Source organism: Nylanderia fulva, unplaced genomic scaffold (genome assembly GCF_048542155.1).
Source record: "Nylanderia fulva isolate GAGA-0341 unplaced genomic scaffold, ASM4854215v1 Scaffold19, whole genome shotgun sequence".
In the NCBI taxonomy this organism is placed as follows: Eukaryota; Metazoa; Arthropoda; class Insecta; order Hymenoptera; family Formicidae; genus Nylanderia; species Nylanderia fulva.
The window spans coordinates 2,677,443-2,690,068 of record NW_028190161.1 but is presented as its reverse complement, the minus strand read 5'-3'; the positions used below and the strand labels follow the sequence as shown (position 1 = coordinate 2,690,068).

The window sequence follows — 12,626 nt, the reverse complement described above, 5'->3', positions numbered from 1 at the left end:
GGACCGTCTTCATTTTATCTCATTATCCGATAAATGATGAATTTATAATAGAATTTTATCGATTCGACTGCGCTTGTTTTAATAAGAGGTTTCTCTCAAGTCGAGCACTTGAAAAGCACAATATTAGCATTTCTAGATTTATGTTCTTTGAATCGTAAAGAGGACGGATGCAGCACAGGGAATAGTGACTTACGCTTAAGAATGCTTTTACGTTTCAAGCATCCCGTCTCTTCTCGCCTTGCTTTTTATTTTCTTTCAATACTCTTACATCTTGAAAAAGGAGATTTACGTAGGTAGACATAAATAGCGTTATTAGTATTATATCGTGTACTACATCTCGTATGTAATACGTGATGGTTTCTTTTTTAGGCACTTTTGAAAATATATATACATAATATGTTAAATATCGTTCATACTTGAGTATGTTAGCCCGTATTCAGCACCATCGATGAGTATTCAGATTTATCGCGCACTATCCGTAATTTCGCTTTGTCTCATGTCTGTCAAGTAACTTTTACAATTCTTACAAAAGATCATCGAACCGCGATTGTCGAGAGATTAATTCGCTCGTCAGACAATCGCGCGTTCGCAGCAAATAATCTTTCCTTAAGTTTTTTAAAAGTTCTTTCAAATCGGTTTCTCGATTCTTGTTAATGAGATTGGTTGACTTCGGTATTTTGGAAGCAGAGAGTAACGCAATTTTATCAAGAATCTTAAACGTAGAATTTATCACAGATTATCGGGTGTAATTCTCGGACGAGATTGATTGTTGACGTGGTTGATCGTCTCTGTGACACATTCGTTTATGTGTCCGCGTCGATGATATTTGCGATATATTTCACCACTTCATTGTGGCGAGGCTTGAATATTTTTCTTGAAAAAATTTTGCAACTTATTGCAGCAATCCTTTGTCGTAACTGACCGAGCGAAAGGCGTCCTCGACAAGGTCCGTCAAGCATCTGACCGCCTGTAGTAAAGCCGCGAGCAGCAGCGATAGCGAGAGCGAAATCAATTTACTTGGTACCAGAGCGTTTTCCGAGACGCTCTGACTTTTTCCCGACGCTTTTTTTCTCTTGCGCTTATCGCAACCGGAATTCTTCCCGACATTGTTGTCCTTAACTTGCGTCGCGCGTTTCTCTCGCGATCGCGATACCGCGTTGTCCGATCCGACTTCCTTCACCGATTTCGGCGTCGCTCTCTTCTCCAAAATGGATCGTCGCTGCGACGCAAAGCTCTCGAGCTTCTTCCGAAAATCCTCCGTCGTCGCTTCGACGGCCTGCAGAAGCTTCTTCTCGTGGGAACCTCTTCTGTCGCGTCGTTTCTCTCGGTCTGTTTGTAACGCGCCTTCCGATCGTGCTTTCGCATTAATTGTCAAGCGACGAGATCCCGTGGCCTCGAGGAAAATATCTTGCAACGAGAATTTTTTCTTCTCCTGCTTGTCGCCGAGTTCCGCGTTCTGGAAGATCGAATTCTCGTCCAACGAGTTTGTCCTGCTATGCCACTTATCGCGGAAAAGAGATTTCTTCTCGACGCACGCGCTATTAAGATTGTAATCGATCGTCATCGTAGGCTCTTCCGGTTCCGACGAGCATAGTCTAATATTTTCCTTAACTTCATCCAGAACGACTCTTCTGGGTAAAGTTTTGCCGAGACTATTGGGTACAAAATTCATCGTCTTTTCCTGACACGTCTGCAAATCTGTCGCTTCTTCTCGCAAAACGTTCGATCCGTCGTTCCAGTCGAGACAGCGATCATCGATCGACGTGGAGGGATTACGTTCATTGATGTTGACTGTATCCGAAGATTCTTCGTTGGAGTCATTTAGCAGAGGCGCGCTCGCATTTCCGTCTTCGTCGTCGTTATCTTTGATCGTTATATCTTGTCCTACCCATACTTGTTCCTCTTCGACTTCCTCTTCCTCTTCCTCTTCTTCCTCTTCTTCATCCGAATCAAGAGACTTGGATTTCTTTTTCGTAGCTGGAATGATGCCATCGGCGTAAAGGAGATCCTGTACTTCGTAAAGACTTCGCTCGATGCTCGGACTCTTATATAATAAATTTCTCAGCTCCGGGATGTCCAGGTCCTGAACGTGAAGGAGATTCTGCTCGATATTCAGGAGACTTTCCTCGATCTGTACCAGACATTGTTCGATGTCGCAGCCTGTCTCCGAGTCCTCCTGCTCGTTCTTTTCCGATTGACCCGCGTTGTTCGCCTCGCATCCTTCGTTGTTCGGTTTTCTCGTGGTTTCGTCCTTGGGATCTCTCGTCATGACTTGAGCTTCTTCGTGACGATTTCCCGACCACATTTCCGAGGTCCAGGGAGGCATCAGAGGAGCTTGATGTTGCGTCTGGCTGTCATAGAACACGCGATAGTTGCTGTGACTGTTGGCCATCTCGTAATTCACGTCCGTCCTTCTAACATCCCAGGCTGGATTATCGCTCTCCATATTCTCCACGCAATCTCGATTCCGCATGTTAGCTGCGAAGTCGCCGTTCTTGCCGTGGCTGTTCGCCACCGCGTAAATCGATGTTACTTCAAGATCGCAAGTCGCATCGAGATTATTACTGGCGCTCTGGTACCCTGAATACAGCTCCGTGTACTTGTTGTGGCTGCTCGAGTCCTGATAAGCATTTCCGTGGCTGTTCGCGAGCGGATATGTTGCGCCGAAGTCAAAATCAGGCCGATGCCGTCTCGAGTCCCGTCTTTTCAATCGTTCGTAGATCGACCACTCGCGTTTGCCGTGACTGCCGATGTCTTTGTCGTCGTCGTTATCGTCTTCGTCATCGTCGTTATACTCCATAGCGTCCTCGGGATACGACAACTCCTCGCCCTCGATTTCGGGGACCGAAGGGCCGAGGTTCTTGTCGTCGATCAGAATGTAACCGTCCAGCCCATTTTCGTCGAGATCGATCCACTTCTTGGAACGTCGTTTCTCGGAGCGATTCCCTTCGGGATATCGTCGTCGTTCGCGTATCGTGGGGTCGTGTACGTGTATTTGTACCGGGCAGAGAACGTCCGGAGTCCTCTCGACGTGGTCGCGCAGCTCTGGCGGTGTCGTTGTCACCAACGGCGCCGCTTCGTCCAGCAGATTATCCCTGGACCCGCGGTACCGGTAGCCGGGACATGGTGTGTCGACCGGTGAGTGCGAGAGGAGATTGACGTAGCCACCGGCGCCTCTGCCTACGAGCGATCAGGTACTGGTAGATGGACTCATCTGATCGTGAATCACAGCGGAGTTTTGGCTTTCGCTCAGCGCTTCGTCGCTCGGTCTCAGACGATGCATGTTGCATATTACCTGTTGGCGAACACGTACAAAATAAACACGTCTATGAATCATTCTTCGACGCTTGGTAGAAAAGAGCAGTGTATTTTGTTTCTCAAAAAAATCAAACAATTATTTTAGTACTCGCCGCGAACCTCTATTATTGCAAAAATTCAATATTCCATACTTGGAATTATACAATAATTAATGGTATTTACTATATAATAATTGATAATAATGAATATATCTTAGTGTCATTGGTATATTAAAAGAAAAAAAATGTTATGGCAGGAGAATATAGTATTAATTATTGTCTTAATTATTGACAATAATATCGTAAGAATTAAGCATTTTCTTTAGCACACAAAAAAAACCCAGCTTATTTTATTAAAATGTATTGTCATTAAGAATTACCTTTGGAGGACTTATCCTAATATCTCTGAATTCTTCTGTGAACGTCAGAATATAAGCACAAAATGCCATTGCGCAAAGCCATTCGGTTACTGTGCTAGCCACATGTAATTCCCAGCCGCCATCCTCTTTGTACCACTTTCGAGGATTCGTTCCTATAATATAGAATAAAATTTAAATATTAATATAAAACTGATAATATAAAATTAAAAGTATATGAACTAACCCTTATAGGCGAGATGGGCCAGCACGCCTGTGATGAGAATCACAAAAAAGCATACTGTACAAAAGGTTGATAATGCCGTGCGAAGATGCGCGAGTCGTAATGAATATCCTGATGGTTGCAAATAAAATGAACATACGGCCTGTAAAAAAAAATTAAATTGATTTACATCCATATTATAAAAAAATTAGGTACATGCGTTTAACGTAAAATAATTTTAAGAATTCTATCCCATTTTTGGAAAAGAACAAAGTTACCATAAAACTTCTATAAATGTTATTAATTTTCAATTTTGGACCACTTTTTAAATTTATGATTTTATTTATTAAATTTAATTTGTATATCACAATGATTCGGCGATAATGTTTTATTCCTGCAGTTACAATAGTTTCATAAACTATAAGGCTGTCATGTTCTCTAAATATCGTTTATGCATATTGCGTCGTTAAATTAAATCTTGATATCAAAAAGCATTTAATAAAATTTTGCTTCGTTATTTGCTACTTTAAACAATGACCTTTTAATACGCACCTGGGTCCAAAAATACGCGGTACCACCTCCAAAACAGAGTACCGCGCCAATAAGATGAACTACAATTACTGAAGTTTCTTGAAAATTCGCGACAATTGATAGACCAGCGGTTGATGTGAGACCGAATATTAAGGCCCAATGATTCCATTTCGGCAAAGAGGCTGGTGAACCGAAAGTGCTGGTGCACTCCTTAACTTGAGAATATCTTACGTAGATCATAAAGAACACTGCAATATAAATAATGATGCATTTATAATCTATCGATATACAATATTAAATATGAATGTATATTAATTATTATTTTATCGTATTATTTTTTTAACACTTGCATATCGAAACTTTCTTATTTTTGATATAATAAGGAGAGAGTTGCCTGTTATAAATTGCCATATAATCAATATTGCACGACTATTCGAATATCTCTCGGCAATATTGTTGTGATATACAATATATGTGCGCATCAAGAAAGCCATTTTTTATAAAAAATACCGCGCTACTTGTAATAAAATGTTCTACTTACTGAGAATAGCAATCAGATTGACAGTTTGAGAGAAAATGCAACTCTCTGGTGCATAAGTCGCTGCATCGGAGATATAAGGAAAACCAGCTTCTACGTGTCCTAGTAAAACAGCGATTACGTATCTGCAAATTGCAATTGTAAAATAACATTAAAAAATTTTGATTTATTAATTATTATTTGATTTATTAATTATATTTTACTAATAGCACTAAAGATTATATATATATATATATATATATATATATATAAAATTTAAAAGATTAATTTAAGGATTAACTTAATGTTTTTTTTATATTATTAGTTATATTAAATTAGAAGTAACAGTGATAATAATAATATAACGGATATAAAGAACCAAATAAAAATATATACATATATTGGTTTGTTGAATTTGAATAGTAAAAAGTTTATTTTTGACGCACAAATTCTATCTAATTTCTAATCGGTCTTTATCAAGAGAATAATAATTAATGTTATAAAAATAATAATATAAATAAATAGATAACAATGAAATAAATATCAAGTTGTTTAAAAGAAAGCAATTTCAATATATTTATAAGTATATAATTTTTTAAATGATTTATAAACATGATTTACGTTAAAATGAAGATTGTAGGCAAGGAGATAAAAACGGCGATCGGCAGATAATGTAGATTAGCAAAGAACTCCTCCATGATTTCGATGTATAATCGTTGTCAGTGTGTTAAAGCTGATGATGATCACGTTAATCGTCGACGTCTGCGATCGACACCGTTATCGGGAAGAGTCTTGCATCGATGCAGCCGCCGACGAATTACAATCATTCATATTCTTAGTGGCTATAAATTCATAGGCCTTTTAATCCTCTCTTCGTTAAGTCTATCAATCTTTGCAACGTCTAAACTGATGACAGTACTGCGATTCAATTGCCATTAATATTTCCTGGATGAGTTCTGCAAGAGAGAGATAATTTAATATTTCCTGGATGAGTTCTGCAAGAGAATAAATTATCGTTATTTTTTTCCGCGAATATGACATCATCTTATATAATATATTGCAATTAGTTTCATCAGTGCGAGATAGATAAATGGTATCCTTATATCATATCCTACAATTATTTCCGCCACAAATTTGATAATATTTTTTTCTAGTGTATATTTTGTAAATAGTATTTCTAGTATATTTTTTAAAGAATAACATATCTCGTGTTTTCTATATATTCTTATGTTATATTTGGATATAGTTATAAAATATAGCTATGAAATATAAGTATAAAATCCGTGCAATTTTATATCCTTGTTTATGTGAGAATAATTTCGTGCATCACATTCAGTAATTTAATATCCAGCGTTATATTTTTGATAAAAATGTAATCGTTTTTTTTTAAATGCGCAGTAAATTATAAAAATTTTGAGAGCTAAAAATATTATTCTATTCACTAAGTGCTTCTGTAACGTTTGTAATTTATAAATTTATCTGTTGTCACGTACGTTAAATATATTGACCACTTTGTTCATGACATTATCCTAATGTTATCCTTATATCAAAAGATTTTCTTCGTTATTTCTTATAAATTATAATAGCCGAGGTGAGCTGCTGAGAAAGCCTGTTCTTACGAAATATTTGATATTTTACCTTGGAGAGGAAGTTGATGTATAAACTCTTTTAGAAAACACTAATATATATAATATATTAATTGTAATAAATTTTAATATCGAAATTTTATCATAATTGATGATCACTGACAATGAGATTGTTATGTTTACGATTTTTAATTTTTTAATTTAATTTTTACTAATGGCTACACATTTATTTCTATTGATATAAACAAAAATTAATTATTATGGATATTGTATTATTATTAATTAAATTCGACTGCATTACATAAAACTTTATTTCTTTTATTTTCTAGATTTTTATACTTAAATTTTTTAGACAACTAATTTTATAATTTTAATTAACAATAAGATCTTATTATATAATAGTTATATTTAATAGCATGAATAATTGTCAGTAAAGATAGATGTAATGAAATATAAATGAAAATAATAAAAATTATATAAATTATTATAATAAATAATGCAATCTCAAAAAGATAACAGAGTTTTAAGTGGTTGATAAACAGAAATCAAGAGAAATATCAAATATCTATATTATATATCAGAAAAAAATGTCAAAAACAGAGAATTCTTAGATGTAGGAATAGCATCGTTGGTAGTATAACACGTGTGGCAATAGAATTTATAGATTGTGGACTTTGCAACGTATACTAATGAATTTCAATGAGTTGGATAATAATGACATTTATTTAATCTACTGCGCATCAGTGATTCATACTGAATCCGTTCGAGACATAGCAGAGAAAACTACATTATACGCTTATGTAAATAATATCGTGCTGGTAACAGCGCTTACGACACGTCTTGTTTAATGAACGTGCGAACTGTCACACGGGCGTTGTCTGCGTGAAAGATCGAAGCGTGCGGTTAAGCGAAAAGCCACACATACGAGATGCAAACGGATATGACAAACTAGAAATCCCTAGTTAAATAACACTTTCTCGTTCTCTTTATCCGCTTATAAGCTAAAAATAAAGTCGATGAATAATAATGTCGACGGCATTCGTAATCGACAACGCGTGCAACAGTGATAATTAATTTATATTCATGTTTATTTTTTTACGATACACAAAATTATAGAATGTTCATCGAGAAAAGAATTTTTAAAAATTAGTTTTCTTCTGTTACTATTTCTGTGCTATCTAAAAAATTTAAAATTATTATAAGACGCACTCGACAACACATCGGGCGATGCACAAAGAATTTACACCCTGAAAACGATGGTTCCTCCCCGTTACTCCTTCATTCGTGGGGTTGCTGAGACTTGTTGGAGCTCTTCGTAATCTTCACTTTGTGGAGCATATATCGGAAATTCGCGGCGAATATCACGCTCAATTGGAAATTTAGGCTGGAGGTTCACTTGTAAGCTGTCTCGTTTGAATTTTCTTGGAGGGTAAAGCCTCATAGGATGGCGATAAAACTCGTCGGAAAATGCTGTGACCTGTGGAGGTGCGCGATCGATGTTGCGTCAACGACGCTCTCGACAGCTGCGCGGTGCCGGACCGTCGTCGCCAGCGCTGTCGGCGTCCTTACACTTACTGTCCGATTACTACATTCGCCAAAGACTGTCTCTCCTACCACATTTTGAATGTCTTTCATCGCTAGGATGTATTTATCGTTCGCGGTCTTAACATTAATAGCGAAGGCTGTCTGAAAAATCAAATTGGAGAACTGCAAAATTGTTGTCAAACTCGGTTTTGAGTTCGTATCGATAAAAATTCGAGAATAAGAATTTATTTCAGCATTTTAGCAAAGAACTTTATTAAACTCATCTAGTAAGGACTGAGAGATTTGTATTCTAATTTTTAAAAAGATACACGGAGAGAATTTTCCCTTATTGTTAGAATTTATCCTGAAAAACCATGTTAATCGTGGGACAATATAGTATTGGAATTTGGAAATGGATTTCTATCATTTATTATTGATCGATTTTGATGCTAGTTTTTTAATTATTGAAATTAGAAAACATCTTCGATGAATTATATTTGATTGTAATATAATGCCTTTTATTTCACAAATTTTAAGAATTTTATAGTTTCATATAAATGCAGTATTGCTGCGATTCTTTTCTTGATAATTGTGAAATTCTGAATTTTGATAATATATTTCCAAATGAGCTAAATAATATAAATAAAACAAGATAAATAGATATATAGACAAATTGAATAAATATTATTCACAGTATTTTTTGAATAAATTGTAAGATTATTTAATAATTTTGGCATATTTTTAATCGGAATTTCAGATCATCGGCTATTACATTTTTTATTTTATCTTTTGAGTACATATATATTTAAAATCAAATTTATTTGTATAATTATAATCGGATTTACTATATTTATATACCGTTTTTATTGAAATTTAATTTAGAAAACTTGCTAAAAAGTGATCTTATAAAATTGTACTCTAATTGAATCAGAAATCGTACTTATTTTTAATTAATTTTAATTCTATATATTTTTTAAAGATTTTTAAGACTTAAAAGATGTGAAACCTGGATAATTTTTTCTGTTGTGATAAACACATAAAAAAAGCAAAAACATAAGATTTTTTTAAATTACTCTATCAACTATTTTGTATCAAATAATAATACTGGCTCAAATAATAAAAGTAATTAATTATTTTGAAAATAATTTTTGATATAAAAATTAATTGTAAAATTTTAGTATTAAAATTAATTGAATATATATATACACAATTATAGTAAGAATATCGAGGACTAAATATCAAGATCTCCATAGATTCAGAATTTTTTTTTACAACCATCACATATATTATCAAGGATTATATATCAAAAATGTATTATACAAGTAAATTTAGAACATTTATGTATATAATAATTAAGTTTTTACGTAATGAGCCTTTGCGTCAAAAAATGTAATAAATGAATTTCCAATACAACTGTTGCCGATTATTATTAGTTTTAGTATACCTAAACTAAATATTTATAATGTATTCTAAAGCTTATAGAAATTCTATTTTTATACGAGAATAACAAATATTTAATAAAATAATTTTTATTATAAATAAATGGATTTTTTAATTAAAATTTGAGTAAAACATGAATTATTTAATAATATTCACTATACATAATAAAATATGCATATGTGGTGCATGTTTATATTGTTTTTTATTTTATTTAGCATATTATATAAAAACTTATTTTATTCATTAACATACTCTATTTTATGTTGAATACTTTTTATCTGCTGTTCAATAGATAAAGTTAATTTTTTCCAAATATCATGGATGAATTTTGCAAATATATTTTATTTATTATACAAAAATAAAATGTATTTTAGATTTTTATAAATTTTTAAGCAGAAAAGTTTTGGTCTAAAAAGGAAAAGTGTTGCAAGATGCCAGTAAAATACTTTTTTGCTTGCATCATTATTTTTCCAATAATATTCGTTTCATTCTTCTATTAATGTAGACTCCAATTTCATCTTTTTTTCCACTAAAAGTTCCTCTTCTCTCTTTCTGTAATATAAAAGTCCATTACATTTTTAGAACTCTTCTTTAAATAGTAATATATAAATAATCTTACATATATACATATTCATATACATACATAATCACATGTGCGAATCATCAAACTCAGTCTTTACATTTGTGGAATTTGCTCGGTGTGTCTTTCATTTCCTTCTCAATGTATTCTTCTTTATTATTTCTTACATAGAATGTGTTTCAAAGTAATGATCTTGACAGAGAACAGCTTTTACTGCTTCCTGAAATTATAATCAGTAAAAATGTATAACAATTGTTAAAAATATATTCTTATATATTTTACGCTACACTCACAGATCTTTGCAGTACTGTTGTTCGCAGCATTGCTGTCGTAGACTTATTACAGACATCCATCACGTAATATATAAATGTTTATTTATTGCACACATTTGTGTTCATCAATAATATTTATTGCATATTAAGTAGTGTGTGTTTACTAATTCTCTCTCTTTATGTACATATATATCTACATGCGCACACATACTATCTACAATATACACATATGTGTACAATAAATAAATATTTTATTATACGTCACATGCTTTTCAGGCGAAAAAATTTCACTTATAGTTTATTACAATCATAATTATTAAATTTTTAGTCCAGAGATTTTATGTCCAGAGGTTAGGAATAACAAACATTGCATCGCACTGGCGCACAGCGCCGCTTGTAGCGCATATACGTACCAAGGTACGAGTCACGTGACGTGTTTTTCATTCGAATATGGCACTTCGAAGAGTTAACGCGTCGCGAGTGTGTGCATAAATCGAGACTAAATACAGAAAATTTAAGCCAAAAGCAAGGGTAGGGCCGCATTGATAAGCTGCTTCGGTGAGTTTTGTTCTCATTTATTGTTTCAGAAATAGAGCAGGTCCAATATTTTCGTCAAAATCAAGATCAATTGTGTCGCGATTGTACGGCGCTCCGAATCAGACAGTATCGATAGCGTCAATTCGGAGCACCGTACAATCGTGCCATGTATCAATATTCTTTATTTCAAGTAATAAATGCTTTGAAGGACGTTTCATTGCTCGACTAGAGGAAATCTTTATCATTTATTGTTTCAGAAATAGAGGTGGTCCAATATTTTCGTCAAAATTAAGATCAATATATTAGGTTGCGATTGTACGGCGTTCCAAATCGATGCTATCGATAGCGTCAATTCGGAGCACCGTACAATCTCGCTGTATATTAATACACTTTATGATAATTTTTTATGATTCTTTTTGAAATTGCATATTTTGTACTTGTATATTTTTTTAAAATAATTTATTTATTTGATTTCTTAATATAAGTACACTGAAAAAAATTTATCACAATAACTTGACTAAACCTTTCAGCAAAATTATTATTTTGTTAATTGAACATATATTAGTTGTTAATTGAACATATATTTAAATCAAATTTATGCGTTTTGTTAGATCTAATATATTAAATTTAATTTAAATATTTTTATATGTTCAATTAACAAAATAATATCTACTTGAAAAGTTTAGTCAAGTTAACAAATTTTTATTTTTTTAATATATGTTTTGATCAACATATTTTTATTGATATTCTTGAAATTTTATATGTGTGCGTAATGATTTTTATATCATATATTATCACTTATATTGTTACAGATGATAGAAATTCGGTGAATTCGACAGATTGCAGAGATTGGTCTCCTACAGGAAAAATGGATAACACCGACGAGGAATCCGCGGAATACACCGAGACCGGAGAAGAAGAATCGTCGAAATGTGAGTCAAATTATTTATTTTGTTATTTATTTTGTAAGCGATAGAATAGAAATATAAGTATTGATCGGATTCCGTGTCAGAATAAACTCGATGTAATACGTTGCAGTTGCTTTTCAGGCATTGAAAGACTTTTTAAATATCTATACAGGTCTCTTCCTCTCTCCTGTCCCGCTTATATCGCGCTTATCGTAAAAATACATTTTACATATATAATTTACCGTAATTTATCTTTAAATAAAGTTATTTGTTAAAAGTCATTCAAACTTAATATTGATAAATACATCTATTTATTTTTTTTATACTTTATTGCAAAAATACATCAATTTCTAATTGATTATAATTCTAAAACAATTGGAGTTTCTCCATTTTCTCAAATTGAAATATCTTCAATATTTTCGAAATATTTCTTCCAAAGGATAAACAAAACGAGTTTACTTACAGCTACTTCTATATTTAAAAAAATTATAATTTAATTAATATGTCTGCAAGTTACGTGTGAAGTAGGCGTCTCATCATTCCGATTGTTTGATTCGTTTGTTGGTTTTATCAATTTAACAGAGAAAAAAATGTTTTTAATGACCAGCTCTTGACTTAAGATATTTCAAATTCGCATGCGCAATCCTTTTTAGAATCGCTTGTAGTAGTTTGTTATGATTTTCGCGTCGTTTGTATAGTTGCACGGTTTTAAATTTGTAATTGTTTAAAAAAAATGGCCAATCTAAAAGATTTTTTATATCTGCTGTTTCCAGGTGATTCAGACTCGTTTCTAGTTATTTGTGATAGTCGAAATCGAAATTTATATTGAAAAAGCATTTAAAAAATCTTAAAAATT

General features: G+C 33.0%; 2 protein-coding genes and 1 long non-coding RNA gene across 4 annotated transcripts; all 3 read right to left on the bottom strand.

The window, feature by feature from the left end:
* Positions 1-205: 205 nt before the first annotated feature.
* LOC146723516 (uncharacterized) lies at positions 206-3,184 on the bottom strand (the record flags this gene model as incomplete). The annotated part of the gene is made up of 1 exon (XM_085481828.1): positions 206-3,184. A coding segment is annotated over one exon (2,292 nt), but the record flags the coding sequence as incomplete, so codon positions are not given.
* LOC114936061 (DNA damage-regulated autophagy modulator protein 2-like) lies at positions 3,181-8,092 on the bottom strand. Of its 2 annotated transcripts, none has more exons than XM_085481709.1 (7): positions 7,754-8,092; positions 5,545-5,879; positions 4,948-5,069; positions 4,428-4,654; positions 3,900-4,038; positions 3,677-3,828; positions 3,181-3,295 (listed from the first exon to the last, which is right to left on the bottom strand). In XM_085481709.1, the coding sequence occupies exons 2-7, from the start codon at positions 5,619-5,621 to the stop codon at positions 3,191-3,193; spliced, it is 822 nt and encodes a 273-aa protein (XP_085337835.1). In that variant the 5' UTR covers positions 5,622-5,879; positions 7,754-8,092; the 3' UTR covers positions 3,181-3,190. The 2 variants fall into 2 exon arrangements, with proteins under 2 accessions (XP_085337835.1, XP_029164890.2); XM_029309057.2 differs by having other exon boundaries at positions 7,719-7,771.
* Positions 8,093-9,795: 1,703 nt separating this feature from the next.
* On the bottom strand, positions 9,796-10,727 carry LOC114936062 (uncharacterized). The gene is made up of 3 exons (XR_003820645.2): positions 10,347-10,727; positions 10,117-10,273; positions 9,796-10,025 (listed from the first exon to the last, which is right to left on the bottom strand). It is a non-coding gene; the product is annotated as an uncharacterized LOC114936062 (long non-coding RNA).
* Positions 10,728-12,626: the final 1,899 nt, after the last annotated feature.